Genomic DNA, 22,597 nt, shown 5'->3' with positions numbered 1-22,597 from the left:
CACACCAAACCAACTTTTATTATTATTCAAAATTACAATGCACAGAAATTCAAGTCTAGTCAAAAGGCACCTTTGTACTTTCAGGTTTCAACTCATAAATGGAACTAAAAGTGCTATAAGCCTTTATATGCATGTTTGCAGTTATCATCATTAAAAAAAAACAAAAATAAACACTGGCACCAGATTTTCTCTAAGAAGTTGTATATGATTCACATTTATTAAGAGCCAGTGCAATGATAATGAATAACAACAAGGAGTCTCATATACAAATTTTTTAAAGGGCATTATATTAATTTTGATGGTCTCCACTATTACTTATTTGATTTTTTTTTATTGCTACAATGAATACATTTCAGTGTGTCCAGAATTTACTCAAAACTTGAAAGTTAATTTTTTTTTTTTACCTCTGCCATAATGCAGAATTTAAGGGGCAGACCTGCAAAAGCAAAGTATATATGCAAATATCACTGAATTAGATATACAAATTCATATATTACCTGCTCATACCTTCACTCCTACTGATCCATTTGTTAAAATTAAGACATTGATGGACAATTACCTTCCCAAAGCAATAGTAGTTGCACATTACTTTCATTTCACTGGATGCATCAGACACAATAGATGTGCTAATTCACCAGATCTGAAACAACTATAAATATGACAGGGAAGACTTGTCTCTTTCAAATAATGTGGTTGAAGTTTGATATAGATTGGTCTGTTTTGTTGTAGTGTATGCCTCTCTCTCTGTGTGTGTGTGTGTGTGTGTGTGTGTGTGTGTGTGTGTGTGTGTGTGTGTGTGTGTGTGTGTGTGTGTGTGTGTGTGTGGATGCAAAAGTTGAAAGATTAGCAGTGCTTTTGCAAATGCTGAGTGGTAGTAGCTGCTATTAATAAAACAAAACAAGAACAGCATCACAAAAAGATATGGATATAAATAAGCTAAATCAACACTACCATGAAACTGAACCACTATGGTGTTTTCAAGGCATTGCTTACAACTTGCATGCTTTACTACAGATAGTTTTATTGGTACTATTCTTTAGAATTTGCTTTATTAATTTTACCTCTTTCTTCTAAACATGAGCATCTCTTAGACAGTAATCATTCAAGGGTCAATTGAAAAATTACCAAACTAAGTCTAATTATTATATAATCTCCTTATTTTTGTTCCTTGGAGCAACCCTGCTCCTTCAATATATATATATTTGCTAAAAATAACAACATACAGAAATTCAAGTCTAGTGTCAACAAGTTTTTACTTCCATGTGAACCTCAACCTACCCATATTATTCAGGTATTAGAGGTTTCAACAAGTTTTCCTTTTGAAGAGTCCCATTAAAAACAATGAAAAAGTAAAATATAGTTGTAAAATGAATGGAGAAAATTGTTCAATAAAATATTCTAAGAAGCATACAATGTCCATTAAATTTCCTGCTTGAAGAATAACCTGATAAAAGTATGCATTTTTGTTCTAGTTGTTATACATCATACTGAGATTCTACAACAAATCATATGTACATTATCAGTTTCCTCTAATTAGAAGAAAATTTGTAATGAATTTAGCATTAGCAGTGACAAATGATCCAAGGAAGTAAATTTATACAGCATCAGCAAAAAAAAAAAACTATCTCCCATTTCACCTATTCATTTCCTCCAATAGTTTGTCCTTGAATTTATTTAAACCATCAACTTAAACAACAACAGATGGAAGTTTGTTCCAGCAACCACCCACCCACCCACTGGCTAAAGGCAACCTTCTGCACATCTATTCTGCAACAGTCCTTCCTCAATTTTAATTTTGGCCCCTCCTCACTGTGTAGTCTCAGCAAGAGGAAGAATCCGATTAGCATTGAGCTTGCTCACACCATTCAAAGCCTTAAAAACCTAAATATCACAGATGCCTAGTGTCCAGATGTTGCAATTTGCAAAACTGAAGCTTTTCTTGGTAAGACCACACTTTTGTTCCACTCACTCACTCTCATTGCCCTTCTCTGTACTCATTCCAGCAGCTCTACATTCTTCCTAAAATGAAACCTCCAGACCTGTATGTAGTACTCCATATGTGGCCTAACCATTGCCTTATACAATGTGATAATCACTTCTTTACACCTGTTAGCAAAATTCCTGTATATCACTGAAAAAAACCCATGAGCTGTTCTGGCAGCCTGCCTGCGTTGCTCAAAGAACTTCATATCTGACTGCACAATTACCTCCACATCTTTTTCCATTTTCCACTACCCTGAGTGTAGTACCACGCAGTTGGTACATTACTTTGGGGTTACTACTACCCATATTGCAGTAATTTACATTTGTCAATATCAAACTTCAATTGCTATTTCCAGTCCATCTGCCTAACTGTTCTAGATCCTGTTGCAGTAGCATACTATCAATTAATCACCCCACAAACCTTTGTATCATCTGCAAACTTGGAAATTAAGCCTGATGTGCCTTCATCAATATCATTGATAAATACAGAAAACAACAATGGGCCCAACATTGAATCCTGGGGAACTCCACTAATAACATTAGTCCATAAAGAGTAATGTCCACTGATTGCCACTCCAATAGAAGTTCTCAGAAATAACACTAGAGCAGGTTTAGAATAGCTGATATACTACAAATACTGTGATATAATAATTTTCTGATTTGCACACAAAAAAATAGTGGCCGTGCACAAAGGTAAAATAGCCATGTAAGGCTATTCACAACTTAGGTGGAATGCTGTTTGCTACCAGATTATATAATCTGATTTGATTTTAGGATATCAGGTACACATATGAAAACTTGAGATTTTCGCACATGAATAGAGTAAATACAACAATACAAGTATATTTACCATTAAGCTAGGAAGCCATAAATCATAAAAATATATGATGGGGTATGAAGGGATAGGGATTAACACAGAAATAAGCAAATAATATATTTTGAAAGACATTTTTTGTAAAAAATACAGATAAAAATTAAACTTATGTGCATTCAACAGATATTACAATATGAAAAAAATTGAAAAATTTTAAAAAATTAATTACCATAAAAAAACTCAGATGTAGTCTCACACAAACAAAGCAACAGCATGCTCCTTGTATATAATTTTCAAGCAGTCCCAGTTTGATCTATTTTTACTATTTTACTTAATTGAAAAATATTGAAAACATTAATATGTTGCATGGTGAATTTTATTCAGACACTAAATAAACATGTTTACATGGAGGTTCTTTGGGAAATTCAAGAAACCTCTTTAGTATGTTATAGGTGGGAATTTTGTGAAAGGTACTGAAGAGTGGGGAAGGCTTTGTCTGTATGTTTCAAAGATGTACTGTTTTCAAGATTCAATGGGTAATTTTTACTCTCCCTGGATTAATAAAATAAAAACTGTCAAATTTTCTAGTTCTCTGATAATACTGCCAACATACCTTTCATACAACCAGGAAAACGGCCCAATAAAGTGCTTTCCATATCATCAGGACTCATCCAATTTCCCAATGTGCTTTGGACACCTTCTTTGGTAAGTGGTATAGTGTCCCTTTTGTCTGGAGTTGAAATGAAAGTTAATCTCTCCACACGAGCAACATCTTCAGGGTCTGTCCTTGTTATCCAACTAAAAAAAGAAAAACAGTTTCAACCATTGTCTGTCAGTACCCCTTCTGATGTTTTGTTTATACAATATTCAGATTCTGCATTCCTTCAATCTGAATCAGATTATAATTCTGTTATTACTATTATGCAAGTATTTGTTGACTTTGAAAACACTTCAAATTCATCAAAATTATTTATTTTCTCCCAGAAATATTGCACAATAACCTCAAATAATAGAATTAGTGTAATATATTATATAATTAGCATATTTTATATACTCATTATATAATAGCTTATATGTGGATTGCAATAGACTTCAAATAACTTGTGTTACACCTATATTCATGTTCAGAAAACAAAGTAGCTATTTATGATTTCCACTACTTCAAGTAGTGGATACATTATGCAATTAGCATTTTAAAAGCAACTGTATTAAGTTGGAATTATCTGGGATTCAGCCAAGCTTCTGCTAGTTCCAGCCCATTAATATCCCATGTTCTTGTTGCTCAACCCTTAAGCAGTTCAGTCACATGAGGTCTCTTAAATCCACAAATGTGCTTACCTTAACCCATCAGCAGTCACACCCCTGGTTACTAAAGCAATCATACAGAAACTGACTAGCCTAATTTTTTTTTTTTTATTTCTGGAAAAATTTTTGGTTTTTTAAATTCTGCTTGCAGTATACCAATCTTTCTTTTTTTCTCAATGGACTGTATTACTTATCGTATGTAATTTTAATTTTTAATATAAATTTTAAATATTTTAAAAATATATTTATTCTGCTTAAAATAAAAAAACAAAATCTCCTTCATAAAATATGAACATTAAACTAATAAATTCTTCCATTTTCCTGTTCAACAAATTGTTAACAGTAAAATATCAATCTTGTATTTTTCGCACATATTAATTTGCTTTATCAAATAAATAAAGGAATAAACACATAAATTAATAATCAAAGCAAGAAACTATCTTACATCAATAAAAAAAATTGCGTGTGTGTGCCAAGCACGCATAGTGGAAGTTAAGTGAAACTTCTTTAGAATCTTTTGAAACATTTATTATTTCAATATTACAGTGGTTTAACATTTTACAATTGTTTTACAAGTTTATTACAAAGTTTTTACAGATCTCTCCTTTGTACTCAATGGAGGTGGTTTTGGTGGTTGCATTGCATGTATATATGCTGTTACGCCTTACAATGCTCACTATTAATCTTCGGCATGTTGAATTATAAATTTTTTTCAGTTGAAATTTTTTATGAAATATGGTAGAGAATGACAAAAGAAATATTTTGGTTTTTAAAATCTGACTACTGGAAGCTGAGATATAGCAATTTAAAACATAAATGTGGCACGTGTGCAAGTTACACTGTGGCCACAGCATAAGGGTGCTTTTAAGTGTTTTTCACCAACCTTATGTAGAAATAAAACACAAAGAAAACGAAAACTGGAATCTTGATAACTATGTATTTATAATAAATAATATTTGCCTGTATTTACAATAAATTATATTTAACTTTACAACTAAAATATATGAAATATACATATAAAATATACATTAAAATATACTGGCTTAAGAACAATAAAATACATTAAAATATTAAATTAAAAGCGATAAAACCAAAGCTTTCGAAGGCTCCTGCCTTCTTCTTCAGCGGTATTTTCTTTGTTCTGCGGTGCATCTTTAAATACCAGCAGGTTCACGGTACTCATCACGTGTTTCATTCCCACATGTTCCGTTCTCCTGTGTTATGGAATCGGAAGTGGCTCGAGAGTGGGTCACGTGGAACCGTTCATCCCTTCTGAGGATAGTAGCCTCAAAGAGGGGATGGATCCGCATTCCTGTATCTCTATTAATGTTCACTGTGGAACAGATCCGCAAACTCTCAAGCCACTTGCGGTCCCAGAACTTATTCGCCCGATCGGTGATGATAGCCTCGTCCGGGGAGATCTGGTGCTGCTTCTCCCAAAAATGCTCGGCCACGGTGGACTTACCATAGTCCGCACTTCTTATTGTCTTAGTGTGCTCCCCCAGACGGTCTTTGAGACGGCGTTTTGTTTCCCCTATCTCCCCGGACGAGGCTATCATCACCGATCGGGCGAATAAGTTCTGGGACCGCAAGTGGCTTGAGAGTTTGCGGATCTGTTCCACAGTGAACATTAATAGAGATACAGGAATGCGGATCCATCCCCTCTTTGAGGCTACTATCCTCAGAAGGGATGAACGGTTCCACGTGACCCACTCTCGAGCCACTTCCGATTCCATAACACAGGAGAACGGAACACGTGGGAATGAAACACGTGATGAGTACCGTGAACCTGCTGGTATTTAAAGACGCACCGCAGAACAAAGAAAATACCGCTGAAGAAGAAGGCAGGAGCCTTCGAAAGCTTTGGTTTTATCGCTTTTAATTTAATATATTTTAATGTATTTTATTGTTCTTAAGCCAGTATATTTTAATGTATATTTTATATGTATATTTCATATATTTTAGTTGTAAAGTTAAATATAATTTATTGTAAATACAGGCAAATATTATTTATTATAAATACATAGTTATCAAGATTCCAGTTTTCGTTTTCTTTGTGTTTGATTTCTACATAAGGTTGGTGAAAAACACTTAAAACTACAATATGAATATACCCAACCTCAGAGGCCTGTTTGAAGAAATAAGGGTGCTGATTGAGTCAGGCATTGCTGCTACGTACAGGGCCACATTGCTTGTACCTGGTACAGAGTGGTACAATGGTGGGGACGGTGAATCATTTTGTGTCGCATTTTTGTCAATCCACGGACACAAATTACTCCCATTTGAAAACTGCCTGGGGCACACCTAAAGAAGTTTCACTTCAAAAATGGCAAAAAGCCAACTACACCCAGCAGTCACCCTCTCAAGTACTAACCAGTTCTAATGCTGCTTAACTTTGGTGATCAGGTGAGAACTGGTACATTCAGCTTAGTATAATAGTTGGCTGGGCAGAACACCTGTAATGCATTTACTTATGTCTTAGATTGCCGAGTCATTTCATGTTGCATTTCCGCTGCGATTTCCACAGATGTAAGTTACTCCCATGTGCAAACTGCTTGGGGCACACCTAAAGAAGTTTCACTTCAATAATAATAACAATCATTGGGGAAAAAACACATTTTGTGCAACAATTAAATATAAAACTAAGAGGAACTACTTCCCACAGCAGACACTTCTGCCACACATCAGGCAATTTCAAAATATATGTGCATACAATATATTGTTTATGAAACACTGATAATGAAACTAACATATTAAGCATAACAAAAAATAAATAAATAGTCAAGTGGCACCTAACAGGCTCTTTGCATTTATAATTTCAAGTAACCATAATTTTTCACTTTCAAAACATCTTGAAAAAGTTTGAGTATATTTAGGAAGGCATAAAAAAAAATTCAGATTTTTAATCATTAATTAACAATTAATTCAAAACAGATATTTTCAAAGGGTACCTGTCAGGTCCCATTAATGTTGCTGGATTACGCAGTAATCACGTTCTAACAGTACACTATCCAAAATACCATAAATGTATCAATCAAACTGTTTGATAATGTAATAAAAAAAAACACTACTGCTTTCTACATTTCTTGTTTATAAATTTCTGTACATATTTATTTGCATGACCCAGCAGTAGTATCATCTTGTTTTGTAACACAAGTGGAAGCACATAGCCTGACAGGTTCCAAATTTTAACTGTAATATTTGAAAAAAGTACAGCAGACTCTCGATTTACCGTGATCGGATTAACCGGGACACTTAAGATTCCAAATTTAAAAAAAAAAAAAAAAAAAAAAAAAAAAGAGAACAAATGTTTAGTTTGTTTTATTGAGTTCGATTGTTGTGTTCCATTGCACTGCAAAAAAAGACAAATTTTGTTTCGTTAATTTACGTCAGGGATGTCGAAATAAATTTTTTTTTATAGTAAAATTTTTTTTGTTTAGAAATCGCAAAAATGATGGGTAAACGCAAAAGAGTTGCGCTTTCAGTTAAACAAAAACTTGAAATTATTCAAAAGTTTGAAAACCTTGCACCCATTAAATCTCTAATGAACCATTATAATGTTGGTGACCAAACCATATGCAACATTGTAAAAAATATAGGAAACTATAGACTTCAGACCGACATCGCAAAAAATAAAGGGAAGTATCGTATTGGACATGCGAGTAATGCATGGTAAGTTTTTTATCTATCGCCATATTTTTTTACGTAGGTTGGTGAACATTTTTCGATACAGTAAGTCCCCGACTTACACAACTACGAATTTATGTAATTTTGTTTTCACTCCATTTTTTTTAGGATTGCAAAATTTAAAACAAACAAAAAAATAAATAAATAAAATAAGCAATCAATAATGACGATCACTGCATGCACAAATTGCACATGTGAGTAACAAGCAAAAAAATAGGAAAGAAGAGAAGATTCTTACAATTTATTTATAGGGCTTTTTTCAAATTTACTACCCGTTTATAATTACATGCACTAACAGAAAAGGCCAATAACATGGAAAATGCAAATTGTTTTTATTGTTTTATGGTAGTGACCTCCAGAAATGTGCTTTAGCAAAATGTGAGCTCTCGCGGGGTGATAATAGTGAGTTTTTGCCTAAACCCTGTGAAGTTCCTTACAGAAAATTTCATTTTGACCGTTATCATGGTGCTGACTAAGAGAATAAGTGACAGTGCTACTAGTAAATCTACCAAGAAAAGGAAAGCGATCGATTTGGATAAGAAAATTAAACTAATAAGGATGTATGAAAATGGTCAAACATTAACAAGTATCGCGCTGAATTCAGATTTGTCAATAATAATATAGTAGCAATATGTTGGCGCCTCCATAGCCAGGTGGGCAGGAGCAGCAGTGCGTAGCACACGCCTCTTGATTAGACCGGGGTTCGAGCCCATGATCACCAAATACGGAGGATGCGGAAAGGTCAGGGAATGACCACCACATATCCCCAGAGCAATATGGCCTTAGTTGCTAATGCTCCTAAAAAACCAAATAACAAACAACAACAACACAGCAATATGTTATTAGTCATTCCCGAGTTACGTAAAACTCGACAAAGTAAGAAATCCTGGAACATATCTCTTACGTATGTCGGGGACTTCTGTATTTTGGGATTAACCGGGAAATCGATTATCCGGGATTTGTTTTTTACCATCTATCGAGGAAAATTGAGAGCCTACTGTATTCGGCTTTTTAATTGTCCTTAGAGGGGGTATTAACACTTGATATTTTACCAGTAGATCGCAATGGTCATTAATTTTATTTATAATAATTGAAAACTTTGCAAATGTTTTGTTTTTTGGCCACAAAAAATATAATTAAAAAAAGTTTATTAATTATACATTATTTACAATTACAGCAAAAATGTTGGTAACATAAAACAGAAACACAAAACAATTAATCTTGACCAAATTTAAGTTTGTGGAAAAATTTGTTACACAAAACTTCAGCATTCAGAGATTGAATATTAGGGTGGATGCCCTCGAATAAATTAAAATGAAGGGCCCATCAAGCTCTCAGGTACCCAACTCAATGCCAGAGCTCACAACTGTGCATCAGACAACACACTGGCAATCTTCAAGGCAGAATGCACTGGTCCAAAAGGAGCTAGTTATTGTCGAAGACTCTACTGTCAGGGAAACAGGAAATATGCTGTGCAAGAAGGACAGGCGGAATAGGACCACGGTATCTCTGCCAGGGGCAAAAGTAGATGACGTTGTAGAGCAAATATCATCTTTTAAGGGTACAAAAGGTGATATTGTTGTACGTACTGGCACTAATGATATTAAGAGTAAGAGATCTTAGGACTTACTTAACAAGTACAGGGCAGTGATGGCAAAAAAGTTGCAAGTTAGGATTGAATTTGAAAGTGCAATTCTGCCCAGACACGATAGGAGGGAGTATATGTTGAAAGTCTTGTCAATCAATTTGGCCCTGGAGAGAATATGCAAGGCTCATGAGGTAGAATTTTTCTCAGGTTGGTCTCCGCTTGTCAACAGGAGAGACTGTTTTTACAGGGATGAGATAACTTGAATAGAAGGGGTGCAAAAATATTTACTAATGCTATCAAGGCAGTGATAGGTGGGTTGAAAAACTGATAGCTTGGGGGGGGAGATACACAGACTAATAGTTTAACTACAGCCCCAGGCAGCGGTGAAAATGATTCTTACATTACTACTATTGGTACGTGTAGTAGCCTGGAAAGCAAGGTGTCCGGGATTTCAGGAACTGCTGTGGGTCATCATAGAACAAATGGATATGTGGTCTGTGTTAGGGTAACTAAGATATAGAACACATGTATGTATACTTGCATATAAACTAGGAGCACTGTAAATAAATTTGATGAAAGTACTGATTAAGTCACTGAATGCAAATATTGTAGGAATACTTACATATAAGTAATGTTGAATTTGAATATGGGGAGTACAATGTACAAGGTTTTTGTATCTGCATTCACACATGAGAAATTTAGGGAAGGAAGAAATCTTTAGGAAAGAGGATGCCAGAAATTTATCAAACTCTAACAAGGAGCCAAATGACTTTGTGATAATTGAAAGGAAAGTGGAGCAGAAATTGTTGAGGATGCACTTAAAAAAGAAACCTGTAGTGGATGGAATCTATCCAATTATATTAAGGGAGGCAGTAAAGGAGGTAAATAAATCCTTAGTCATTAGTCATAAATCCTTAAATCCTTGTGAGACCATGCTTGAATTCAGAGGTCCCTATGGACTGGAGAAGTGCAAATATATCACCAATCCATAAAGAGGAATCATAAGGCGAGATGAGTAATTACAGACATGTTAGCTTAATGTCTGTTCCAGGGAAAATAATGGGATCAATGGTTCCAGGACCATTTGGACAGGCATGCATTCAGTATGGATTTGTCAAGGGGCAGTCTTGTCTAACCAATCTGATAGGTTACTATGATGCAGTGACAAAGGAACTGAATGCAAAAAATAATTTTGACATCATATACTTGGATTTCAAGAAGGCTTTTGATACTATTGTACATAAAAAACTGCTGTACAAACTGGAGCAATGTGGCATTAAAGGCAAGTTACTGCTATAGAAAAAAGAATGGTTGGGTGGAAGAAGACAGAATGGTTATCAATGGGCACTGCTCTTCATGGACTAATGTTATTAGTGGAGTTCCCCAGAGTTCAGTGCTGGGTCCATTGTTGTTTTCAATATTTATCAATGATACTGATAAAGGTATATCATGTCTAAGTTTGCAGATGATACAAAGGTTTGCGGGGTGGTTAACGACAGTCATCAGGTGAACTACTGCAACAAGATCTAGGAAAATTGGGTCGATGAGCTGAGAAATGGCAGTTGAAGTTTAACAATGACAAATGCAAGATACTGTGCATGGGTGGCAGTAACCCCAAGTAACTTATAAACTGCATGGTACTACACTCAGGGTAGTGGAGAATGAAAGACTTGAGGGTAATTGTGCAGCCAGACATTAAATTCTCTGAGCAGTGCAGACATGCTGCCATGCTGCCAGGACAGCACATGATGTGTTTTGTCAATGATATACATAAACTTTGCTATCAGAGATAAGGGGATGATTATCCTTTGTATAAAGCCACAGTTAGGCTGCATCTTGGGTACCGCATATAGGTCTGGAGGCCTCAATTCAGGAAAGATGTAGATCTGCTGGAATAGGTGCAGAGAAGGGCAACCAGATTGGTGAAGGGAACAAATGAGTGCTCTTACTTAAAAAGACTTCAGTTGTGCAGTGTCTCGAGACCAGGAACCTGTGGGGAGATCTGATTGTGGTGTTTAAAGCCTTAAATGGATTGAGTAAGCTGAATGTTAATGGTATTTTTCCACTTGAGGAGACTACACACATGAGGGAGCATAAATTCAAGTTGAAGAATAATGGTTGCAGGATAGATGTGCAGAAATTTGGAGCAGGCTGTTGTGGAAGTCTGTTGTTGTTGTGGAAGTGGATTGGTTGAATAACTTCAAGGGAGAACTAGACAAATTCTTGGAAAGTACAGATGGGTGAATTGTTTTTTATAGCTATTATTTTTATTTTTATAAAAAAAAATTGTTTTTTTATATAGCTATGCTATATAAGCTTGCTTTCTTGAATCATTTGCCATTACTACTACTGTTATTATTCCATTATAACAAATTAAGCCAGCAGTTATGAAAAAACTTTGAAATTAACATATATTAATGAGAAAAAATGATAAATTACCATTAATTCTGTCTATATGTTATGAATATTATAAACATGAAATAGTACCATACCCATTTTTCATACCCATTTTTTTTTCCAAACTTTTGTGACATTTCCTTAATGAAAATGCTGCATGATTCAAAAAATATAATAATAATGGCAATATGTAGTTTTCAGTGCCCATATTTTGTGATAATTTTTATTTTTCTTATGAATAGCATTCTTTACATATTACCATCTGCATATATATTTTTACTGAGAATGTCACGTTCAAATTGTTGCTGGTGAAAAAAATATTCATTAGGGAGAAAAAAAAAAAAAAAACGCCATGGATCACCATATAATAGGAAGGCTGATATATGTAGCACACTACGCATCCAATTATGTCACCTCCCCTTTCATAGAACTGTAAAATGTAACAATTACTGGCTTCCCCCCACTTCCTGTTGAAACATTAGTTTTACTGCCAGGGCAAACACTAGATGTCAGAATAATGATCGAGTCTTTTTTTTGGTAATATAGGATATTATTCTAAGTCATTCTGGAATGTAAATATGTTGGAGTTAGCGGATTTACTGTTTGTGGTCATAAAATCTACTGGACTTTCACTTATTTTCCACAATAGCGATCACATATATGAGTGGTGATCTTTGAGAAGCTTGTGGATACTGGAAAACATGCCATTGTGATGAAAAGCAGTGTTTCACTACACAACGAACTGAACTTTTCCAGACATAATGAAATAATATAAATGATATTGCATAACCTCACAGGTTTCCTCAGTTTACACAAAAGTGAACAAAATACAAAAAAAAAAAAAAAAAAAAAGCAGCACATACAAGAATAAAGACACTATTAAGAAGGTACAAATAATAACTGCCAGTAATTCCAAATCAGTGACTTGCAAGCAATAAATATTTTTCTGAAGGGCCTCTAAATAATTTTATTTATTAATTTAAACTGCATTCACATGTTTTTGTAACTGAACATTTATAATAAAATGCTATTAAAACACAAGGCAGCATTTCATTTTGTTCACTCTTAAATATACTATTTTTAAGGAAACTTTTTCTAAATAAACATGGTCAAAACACTGTCTGGGCACAGGTTGTTGTTGTTGTTATTTGGTTTTTAGGAGCATTAGCAACTAAGGCCATATTGCTCCATGGATATGTGGTGGTCATTCCCTGACCTTTCCGCATCCTCCGCATTTGGTGGTCATGGGCTCAAACCCCGGTCTAATCAAGGAGCGTGTGTTACGCACTGCTGCTCCTACCCACCTGGCTACGGAGGCGCCCTGGGCACAGGCCTGCACACAATAATCTTATATTATAATATTACTACCACATGATCAATGTTGTTTTTGCAAAAACAAACTGATTATGTGGTTACATCTTACTATATGCATAGTTTGTAAGTTAGTCAAAAATATACAGATAAGAGGGAAAAAAAGTGAATTAAACATACCAATTTTCATATTTAGGGAGTGGTGTGACAATTCCCTGTTCATGCATCATGTTCAGCAAATTGCTGCACTCCTGTTCACTTCCATCACAGATATGGATTGTATCGGGCTGGCACAAATTAGATTTTTCCTCTATAAATTTCCTCACCTTTGGCCTTAATTGATTCAATTCACCCTTGATGACATTGAAACAATATTTCATTGTGGAGAATACACCATTTTCTGGTTCTCTAAATTCCAAGCTACAAAAATAATAAAAAATTGAAATGTGCAAAAAGGAAAAAAAAATAAATAACACTTCAATTTTGGAAAAAAACAAAAAAAAAAAATTTATTTCATATTGGTAGACAACGTACTTATTAGAAATACTAAAGACAGTCTCTCTCTCTCTCTCTTTTTTAATTCTATAAGTAAATATTGATTGATGAGCAATTATCTTCTACTCCTTCCTTTTCCCATGGCAATTTTATGACAATTGGTTTCCCCTAAATTTTTCTGAGAGAGAATTTATTACAAATTCATACCTGGAGCCTTAAGTATAACTTAAAGGTATTGGTCCTAATGATTAACACTGACTCCCTGGCTTGTAAAAATTTTTATATATATGTGTGCGTGTGTGTGAACATTTTTAATTTAGAGTTTGAGAACCCTTGACATGCACTATTTGTAACCTGTGATTCCACTTCTGACCAGAATCATGTATTATATGGATGAATTAACAAAATTACATTAGCAATTTGAATTAACCATAAATTTATGAGAAAATTATTCATTCAAAAAGATATTTAAAAAAAAAAGACTCATATCTAATTATACTGTTGTTATCTTTATGGAACATCAGCACCTTAGGCCCATATTGTGGCAGTAAATTATGTCTGTACAAGTGCATGTTCACAGGCTGATTTGAGTCTTTTGCAAATCACAGGTTAATTGGCACAATTAATGCATATTAGCTCAATCTCTGAACTGTTCTATATGTCCAAACATATATAATATTAAATGTATGGACATTCTGTATAGTGTTGATTATGTTATTAGGGGGCACAAATTCAAATTGACGAAGAATAGTTGCAGAATAGATATACGGAAGTTTGCCTTTAGCCAGTGGGTGGTTTATTGCTGGAACAAAACTTCCAGCTGCTGTTATGGAAGTTGACAGCTTAAATAAATTCAAGGAAGAATTAAACAAACTATTGGAGGGAATGAATAGGTGAAATGGAAAGTGACAGGGATTTTTTTTTTTTTTTTTGGCTAATGCTATATAAGCTTGTTTTAAATAAGCTAATGCTAAATTCTAGATGAAATGTAGAATTTCTAGACGTGTTCCAATTCCATACTATATGTATTATAGAATGGAATCAGAAGGACATTTTGAGGTGAATTAGTTCAGTTTAGAAGTTGTCTTGCTCCTAACTCAAAAGAGTGGATTGAAGAATAATCCCTTCAGCTATTTCTAAAGGTAGATATTGTGTTACGATTATATTCATCTCTACTATGTATAAATTATTTGAATGAAAAATCCTTTTCTGTCCTTAAACAGATCAAAAATCATCTGATATCAAGTATTAGCATTAGTAGAGGCATATGATGCAAGTAAGCAAGCTTATATACAGCATTAGCCAAAAAAAAATTCCCATTTCACACATTCATTCGCTCTGAAAATTTGTCCAGTTCTTCCTTCAATTTATTTAAGCTATCAACTGCAACAACAACAGAAGGAAGTTTGTTCCACCAATCAACTACCAGCTGGCTAAATGCAAATTTCTGCACATCTATTCTACAACTGTCTTTCTTCAATTTCCTCTTTCCTCAATTTTAGTATCTCACTATATAAGCCTGGTTCCCTTCATCTCCTCTCAATTCAGTCTGACTTGACAACCATTATAAATTTTCAGCAAATTATGAAAAAATTTTAAAAGAAACAAATCATTTTAGTTAAGAAATTTTTTTTTTTTTTTTAAACTGGCTAATGTCTCTAATTTTAATGTTGACTATGCTATTAATTATTTATGAGATTTATATTAAATGTTTTTTAATTTTTGCTATATATATATATATATAAAAAATAAATAAAAAAAACTGTGTCCCAGACCTTTCAAATTACAAATCAAGCTGTGACTGCAGACTGATTAATTTTCCAACTATTTCCCTGAAAGGGCTGTTTAAATTTTTGTAAACAAATTAAATTATTATTATTAATTTATTTATTTAATTATTCTCTTTAATGAATACTTGTGAAATCAATACAAAAATAATAATAAAACTAATTTTATACTTCAAGCAGTAATTTACAAATTAAGAGACAAAGAAAAAAACGATTATAAACACAAATGAATTAAGTGTTGCAATCTTAATAAAGAAAGAACAGTATTTATTGGTATTATTTATTAGTATGAAACCCGTATTTATTTTATTTTTTTTTTTTACAAAAATCCCAAACACAAGTTATTAGAACCTATGGTACTTAGTATCATGCATGGGTTGAAGGTTGAGAAGAGGAAAGAAGATACTTGTTGACATTAGACTTTGATTGTAATTTTCAGAAAATACGTGTGAAAGAATGTTGTTCTAGAAAACAGAAGTTGAAGGGATAAATAAGGAAGAAGAACACTTGGTTCTGTGAGTTTGAAGTTGGACAGTAAATGGATGTAGAAAACAGAAATGTCTAGAAGATTGAGAGAGGTCATGGGGACACTACCCCAGATGTGGAAACAACATTCCATGGTAGTGCAGATTTGAAATTTGAACAGAGAAGTAAAGTAACACAGAATGAAAGAGAAAACCCAGTTTTTTGGATGTAGAAGAAGCAATATTTGTGATGTGATTATGCCAAGAGAGATTAGAACTAGATGTAATCACTAATAGAGATATGTGATCTTGCCCAGAAATTCAAGTGTCAAAGATAAGCGCAGGAGCAGAAGAATCCTTTCTGCAAGATATAAGACAGGACTGAAATTAACTAAGTTATCTTCGCCCTCTTGGAGAATTACCTTAATTAATTAATGGGGAAATGGAGATCTGCGTTTTAGGAAATGGTAGTGGATATTTGAAATGTGGAAGCTGTTTGTGCAGGGCAAGGATTCTCAAACTGGAAGGTGGCAATGTGCTATCATCAGCAAAACTATGGATGGCATTTACAGTCAGTGGAAGAAGGTAATTAATATACAAAAGAGGAAAGAGTGAGAGAATGAACTGATCCTTGGGAACATCCGCATTAGTGGAGAAGTTAGAAGTCAAAGAGCCATCCACCGTCACCCACAGTGAGCGGTCATAGAGAAAACTGGATACCCGTTAGAAAAAACCACTGGCAATTCATAAGATGGAAGCTTATTTAGAAGACCTTTATGACAAATATGATCAAAAGCCTTAGAAATGTCAAGAGCACCTGCATTTGAGTTTCACCAAAACGTTTCCATTGAATCTATCCACTAATAAGTAACATTAGCCAATATATCATTAGTGGATCGACACTGATGGAATCCATATTGGAGATCATTGATCAGATGGAAGGTTTTAAGATAGATTAGGAGTTGGAAGTTAATAGATTTCTCCATTACTTTAGAAAGAGTAGAGGTAAATGTAATGGGAAATAAATTGGAGGGAGGGATTTGTCACTCTTTTTGGGGAACTGGCTGGATATGAGCAAATTTCCAAGCAGAAGGAAATAACACCAAGAGAACAAGGAAGTAACATAGAATTATTGTTACATCAAAGAATTGAAACAAATGAGCAAATTTCTTCATTTCAACAAACAGTTAGCTAAGCATTAACACATTTTATGCATCATCAAATGTTACTATACAAAAATGAACAAGTTGAAAACTGTTAAGAGAGCATATAATAATGTTGTTATAGTTTGCATTTTCGTGAAAGCATGGTCGATTAAGATTATAAAATTTAACTCAAGGGAATAATATGAGAGAATCAGTTGAGACAAGATCCAATTAGATGTGCAAGAGAACTTTACTACCTAGTATGATTTTTGAAGGGGAGGCTGCATGCCATGCCATTTTCTTCCATATGGAATGAAATCCAAGTCCAACTATATAATTTAGGGAAAGCAATCAGGGATTTGGCTATAATCATTTCAGGGATCAGATATGTCAAGATTTTTGTGGATAATGGACCAATAGTGGAAATATCTGTTTTGTGTTTAGCTAAGGAATTTTTACTTTCTAGCAAGGATATAACTAATTTAACATTGCAATCGTTATGATACAGCACAGTGGTTTTTGACCTTTTTTAATCATGGCATCCTTAAGTAATTTGTTTTATTTTGTGGCACCCCTACTCAATTTTCTACCTGTTAGATCCGATTCTCTCTTTCTGTATATATATATATGTCATATGATAGTTATTATAATAATATAATTATAAACAAAATTACAATTCATAATACAAATTATATATACTTATATAATAATTTTATTCTTTATATAGAGGTACTAAATAAATATCAATTATAGATCACCACAAAATTGAAAAGATACCGTACAATTAAAGGTATTTAAATCCTTGGTTTACATAACTTTTTAATGAGATATTTGTGTCTGGTGTAATTCACACATCTTTTTGATATTAGGTGAAATATTGGAAAGACATACTCTCATTTCTTCCTCAATTGCTTGTAATCTTTCTCTCTTGTTAGATTTTATAGTGGTAAGCACAGAAAAACCTAACTCATATAGGTAAGATAAGGATATACCTTTTTATAATGAAATAAATATATAAATTAAAAAAAAAAAATTTAAGTAATTTAAACCCAAATGACATGGCACCCTTGGAATGTTGTTGCGGCACCCCAGTTGAAAACCACCAATATAGCATAATACGTATCACTGCATTTAGGAATCCATTAGCTTAGTGTAGTATTGTTAATTAATCAATTAAAGTTATTTATCTTATTAATGTTCATTGTTAATCAATTAAATGGTATTTAAATAGAAATAATGCCCCAAACTAAAGCAGCAAAACAATGGCCACAAATTAATGGGAGTGCTGTGGTTCGGGGAAGAACTTAGGGAGCGATTCTCCAACACATCACACCACAGCCTAAAAAAATGTGCAGTTTGTGAAATGTTTGCAGACTTTTTGAAACAGGCCAGGATTCAGTCAAGAATGTCTTTGTGTATGCTAGGTGCAGAGAGTGTGAAGAGCAGGGTAGATAACCTCAAAGGAATTAAAATGGGGGGCATCAACCACTCAGCTGCCCAACTCAATGTCAGAGCTCACTCTTGTGTATCAGACAACACACCGACAATCTTCAAGACGGAATGTGCTGTTTTACCAGGAGCTAGTTATTGTCAAAGACTAACGTTAGGGAAATGGGAAATATGTTGTGCAAGGATAGATAGAATAGGACCGGGGTGTGTCTGCCAGGGGCAAAAGTAAATGATGTTGTAGAGCAGATATCAGTAGAGACATCATCTTTTAAGGGCACAAAAGGTGATACTGTTGTACATGTTGGCACTAATAATATTAAGAGTAAGAGACCTCAGAACTTACTTGAAAAATACAGGGCAATGTTGGAAAAAAGTCGTAAGTTAGGATTAAATTCGAAAGTGTCTGCAATTCTGCCTAAATACGATAGGAGCGAGTATATGACGAGAGCCTTGTCAATCAATTCAGCCATGGAGACAATGTGCAAGGCTCATGGGGTAGAATTTTCTCAGTGTGGTTTCTGCTGATTAACAGGAGAGATTATTTTTACAGGGATGGGGTACACTTGAACAGAAGGGGTACCAGAATATTTGTTGACGCTATTGAGGCAGTGATAGGTGGGTCGGAAAACTTCTAACTTTGGGGGGATACACAGACTAATAGTTTAACTAGAGCCGCAGGCAGAGTGAAAGTTATTCTTGAATTGCTACTATTGGTACATGCAACAGCCTGGAAAGCAATGTGTCTCAGATTCCATGCCCTGCTGTGGTCATTATGGAACAAATGAATACGTGGGCTGTGTTGGGGTAACTAAGAGTAAGAACACGTGCATGTATACTTGCATGTACATTAATGCTAGGAGCACTGTAAATAAATTTGATGACTTTGACGTACTGATTAAGTCATTATAGCAGAGACATGGTGTCACTCAGACATAAGTAATGCTGAATTTGAATATGGGGAGTACAATGTATACAAGAAGAACAAACAAAACTTATGCTCTTAGTTAAGAAGAATATTAAATCAAAGGCAGTGCATCCAGTTAACTTGGATGATGAGTGCAATGTTGAGTCAGTTTGGTGTCATATATAAATTCTGGGAAAACAAAATTGAGAGTAGGACAGGAGTGTGTAATATGCCAATGACTGTGATGGGTATCCCAAACAGCTATACAGGGAAATAGAGTGGGCCAGCAAATAAGAATGTCACATAATGAAGGAATTTAACTTTGCAGATGTTGACTGGAATTTGTGGGTTGGTCACTCACACACTAGCAAGACTTTTGTGGATTTTTTGGATGACAGTTTTCTACATCCATTTGTCTTTCCTCAATTTGAATTTATGTCCCCTCAGGTGACTAATCTAAGTAAGAGGAAGAATCCCATCAGCATTGGGCTTGCTGAAACCATTCAAGGCCTTATACAACTCAAATAGATCACCTCACAGGTGCCTATTCTCCAGAGGCTGCAATTTAAGCCTTTCTTGGTAACAGCAACCCTTTGTTCCACTCACCTATCTCATTTCCATTCTCTGTACTTGCTCCAGCAGCTCCACATCCTTCCTAAAATGAGGCCTCCAGACCTGTATGTAGTACTCAAGGTGTGACCTGACCATTGCCTTATACAAGGGAACAATCACCTCCTTATCCTTGCTGGCAAAATTCCTGTATAGCATTGACAGGACACCATGAGCTACTCTTGCAGCTTGTCTGCTCTGCTCAGAAAACTTCATATCTGACTGCACAATTACCCCTAGGTCTTATTCATTTTCCACTACCCTGAGTTTTCATTCTCCACTATTCTGTTGCAGTAGTCATCTTTTAGAGACATCATCTTACTATCATTACTGTCATTAACAACCCTGCCAACCTTTGTATCGTCTGCAAACTTAGATATTAACCGTTCATTAGACATATACCTTCATCAATATTATTGATAAATACAGAAAACAACAATGGCCCTAACACTGAACCCTGGGGGATTCCACTAATAACATTAGTCCACAAAGAGCAGTGTCCATTGTTTAACACTCTGTCTTCTCCCACTCAACCATCCTTTTATTCATTGTAGCAAATTACCCTTAATGGTATTCTGCTCCAATTCAGTTGATCCTCACAAATAAACTCTATGCTTCAATCCAATAATTTCAAATTTAGTTTCATCTGTCCACTCTTCAAATGACCAATGTTCGTAGCTCTTAGCCCAGACCAAATGTTTCTTTCGATTTTCTGGTTTTAATAAGGGTTTCGGACCACTTCACTACCATGAAGTCTTGCTTGTTTAAGACAAAGATTTAAAATGGATAATTGTTGAGGATGGACATAAAAAGGGCACCTGGTGTGGATGGAATCTATCCAATGACATTAAGGGAAGCAGCAAAGGAGGTAAGAAGCAAACCCTTAGCCATAATTATGAGAGCATCCTTGAATTTAGAGGAGGTCCCTATGGACTGAAGAAGTGCAAATATATCTCCTATTAATAAAGAGGGTTCTAAAGGCGACATGAGTTATTACAGACATGTTAGCTTAATGTCTGTTCCAGGGAAAATAATAGAATCACTAGTTTAAGAAATAATGCAGGACCATTTGGACGGGCAAACAATTATACTGCAATCAGATCATGGATTTATAAAGGGGTGGTCTTTTCTAACCAATCTGACAGGTTACTATGATGAAGTGGCCAAGGAACTGGATGCAAAAAATAATTTTAACATCATATACTTGGATTTCATAAAGGCTTTTAATACTGTTGCATATAAAAGACTGCTGTACAAACTGGAGCAATGTGGCATTAAGGGCAAGTTACTGCTATGGATAAAGGGATCATTATGTGGAAAAAGACTAGTTATCAACAGTAATAATAAAGAGAATAGTTATCAACGGGCACTGCTCTTTGTGGAGTTTCCCAGGGTTCATTGTTGTTTTCAATATTTATCAATGATATAGATGAAGGTATATCAGTCTTAATGACTCAGTTTGCAGATGATAAAGGTTGGCAGGGTAGTTAACGATATATTCATCAGGATGTGCTACTGCAACAAGATCTAGGAAAATTGGGTCGATAGGCTGAGAAATGGCAGCAAGTTTAACAAATGCAAGGTACTGCACATAAGTAGCAGTAACCCCCAGAGCAACTTATCTACTGTGTTGTACTACTCAGGGTAGTGGGGAATGAAAAAGACCTGGGGATAACCGTGCAGTCAGACATGAATTTCTCTGAGCAGTGAAGACATGCTGCCAGGTCAGCTCATGGAGTTTTGTCAATGATATACAGACACTTTGCTAGCAGGGATAATGAGGTGATTATCCCTTTGTATAATGCCATGGTTAGGCTGCATCTTGAGTACAGTAAACAGGTCTGGAGGCCTCACTTTAGGAAGTGATGTAGATCTGCTAGAATGAGTGCAGAGAAGGGCAACTAGATTTTTGAAGGGAACAAAAGGGTTCTTGTTGTTGTCATTGTTGTTGTAGGGTTTTAGGTGCATCAGTAACTATGGCCATGTTGCTCCGTGTATATTGTCTCTAAAATGCGTGTGTTCTGAGGTCAATTTTTCTGGATGAAAATCTGGAGTTTTCAGGAGAAAAAAAAAATCTACCCTCGCCTGAGATCAACTAACTCTGCCATGTTGTGAAAAAGCCCCATAAAAATCCCTCATGTCATCGACGGGACTCAAACTCAGGTCTTTTCCACCTGGTGTGGGGAGGATGGTGATTCTATCAAATGTGCTACCCACGAGGGCACAAAAGGGTGCTCTTACCTAGAAAGGCTTCAGTTCTGCAAATTGCAGTGTCTTGAGACCAGGCACCTGAAGGGAGATCTGACTGAGGTGTTTAAAGCCTTGAATGGATTGAGTAAGCTGAATGTAATGGTATTCTTCCACTTGCTGAGACAACACACATGGGGGGACATAAATTCAAGTTGAGGAATAACAGAGAGTGGTAATCAATGGACAGTGCTCATCGTGGACTGATGTTATTAGTGGAGTCCCTCAGGGCTCAGTGTTGGGTCCATTATTGTTTTCTGTATTTATAAATGATATTGATGATGGTATATCGGGCTTAATGTCCAAGTTTGCAGACGATACAAAGGTTGGCAGGGTTGTCAAGGACACTACTGACACTATGCTGCTGCAACAGGATCTGGAAAGGTTGAGCAGATGGGCTGAGAGGTGGCAA

The 22,597-nt window shown here is 35.0% G+C and overlaps 1 protein-coding gene across 1 annotated transcript in view; it reads right to left on the bottom strand.

Moving 5' to 3' along the window:
- LOC150082872 (phosphoenolpyruvate carboxykinase, cytosolic [GTP]-like) overlaps positions 1-22,597 on the bottom strand; it is a 129,329-nt gene that overhangs the window by 85,764 nt on the left and 20,968 nt on the right. The window contains exons 2-3 of the mRNA XM_090376884.1: positions 13,266-13,505; positions 3,411-3,595 (exon numbers count right to left, since the gene is read on the bottom strand). Of these exons, the coding sequence (XP_090233010.1) occupies positions 3,411-3,595; positions 13,266-13,505 (425 nt within the window). The remainder of the gene's footprint in view (positions 1-3,410; positions 3,596-13,265; positions 13,506-22,597) is intronic.

This window comes from Mastigoproctus giganteus, chromosome 7 (assembly GCF_048544385.1).
Source record: "Mastigoproctus giganteus isolate SK-2022 chromosome 7, ASM4854438v1, whole genome shotgun sequence".
NCBI classification, from domain to species: Eukaryota; Metazoa; Arthropoda; class Arachnida; order Uropygi; family Thelyphonidae; genus Mastigoproctus; species Mastigoproctus giganteus.
Note: the sequence above shows the minus strand (reverse complement) of the source record. Positions and strands in the feature narration are given on the sequence as shown.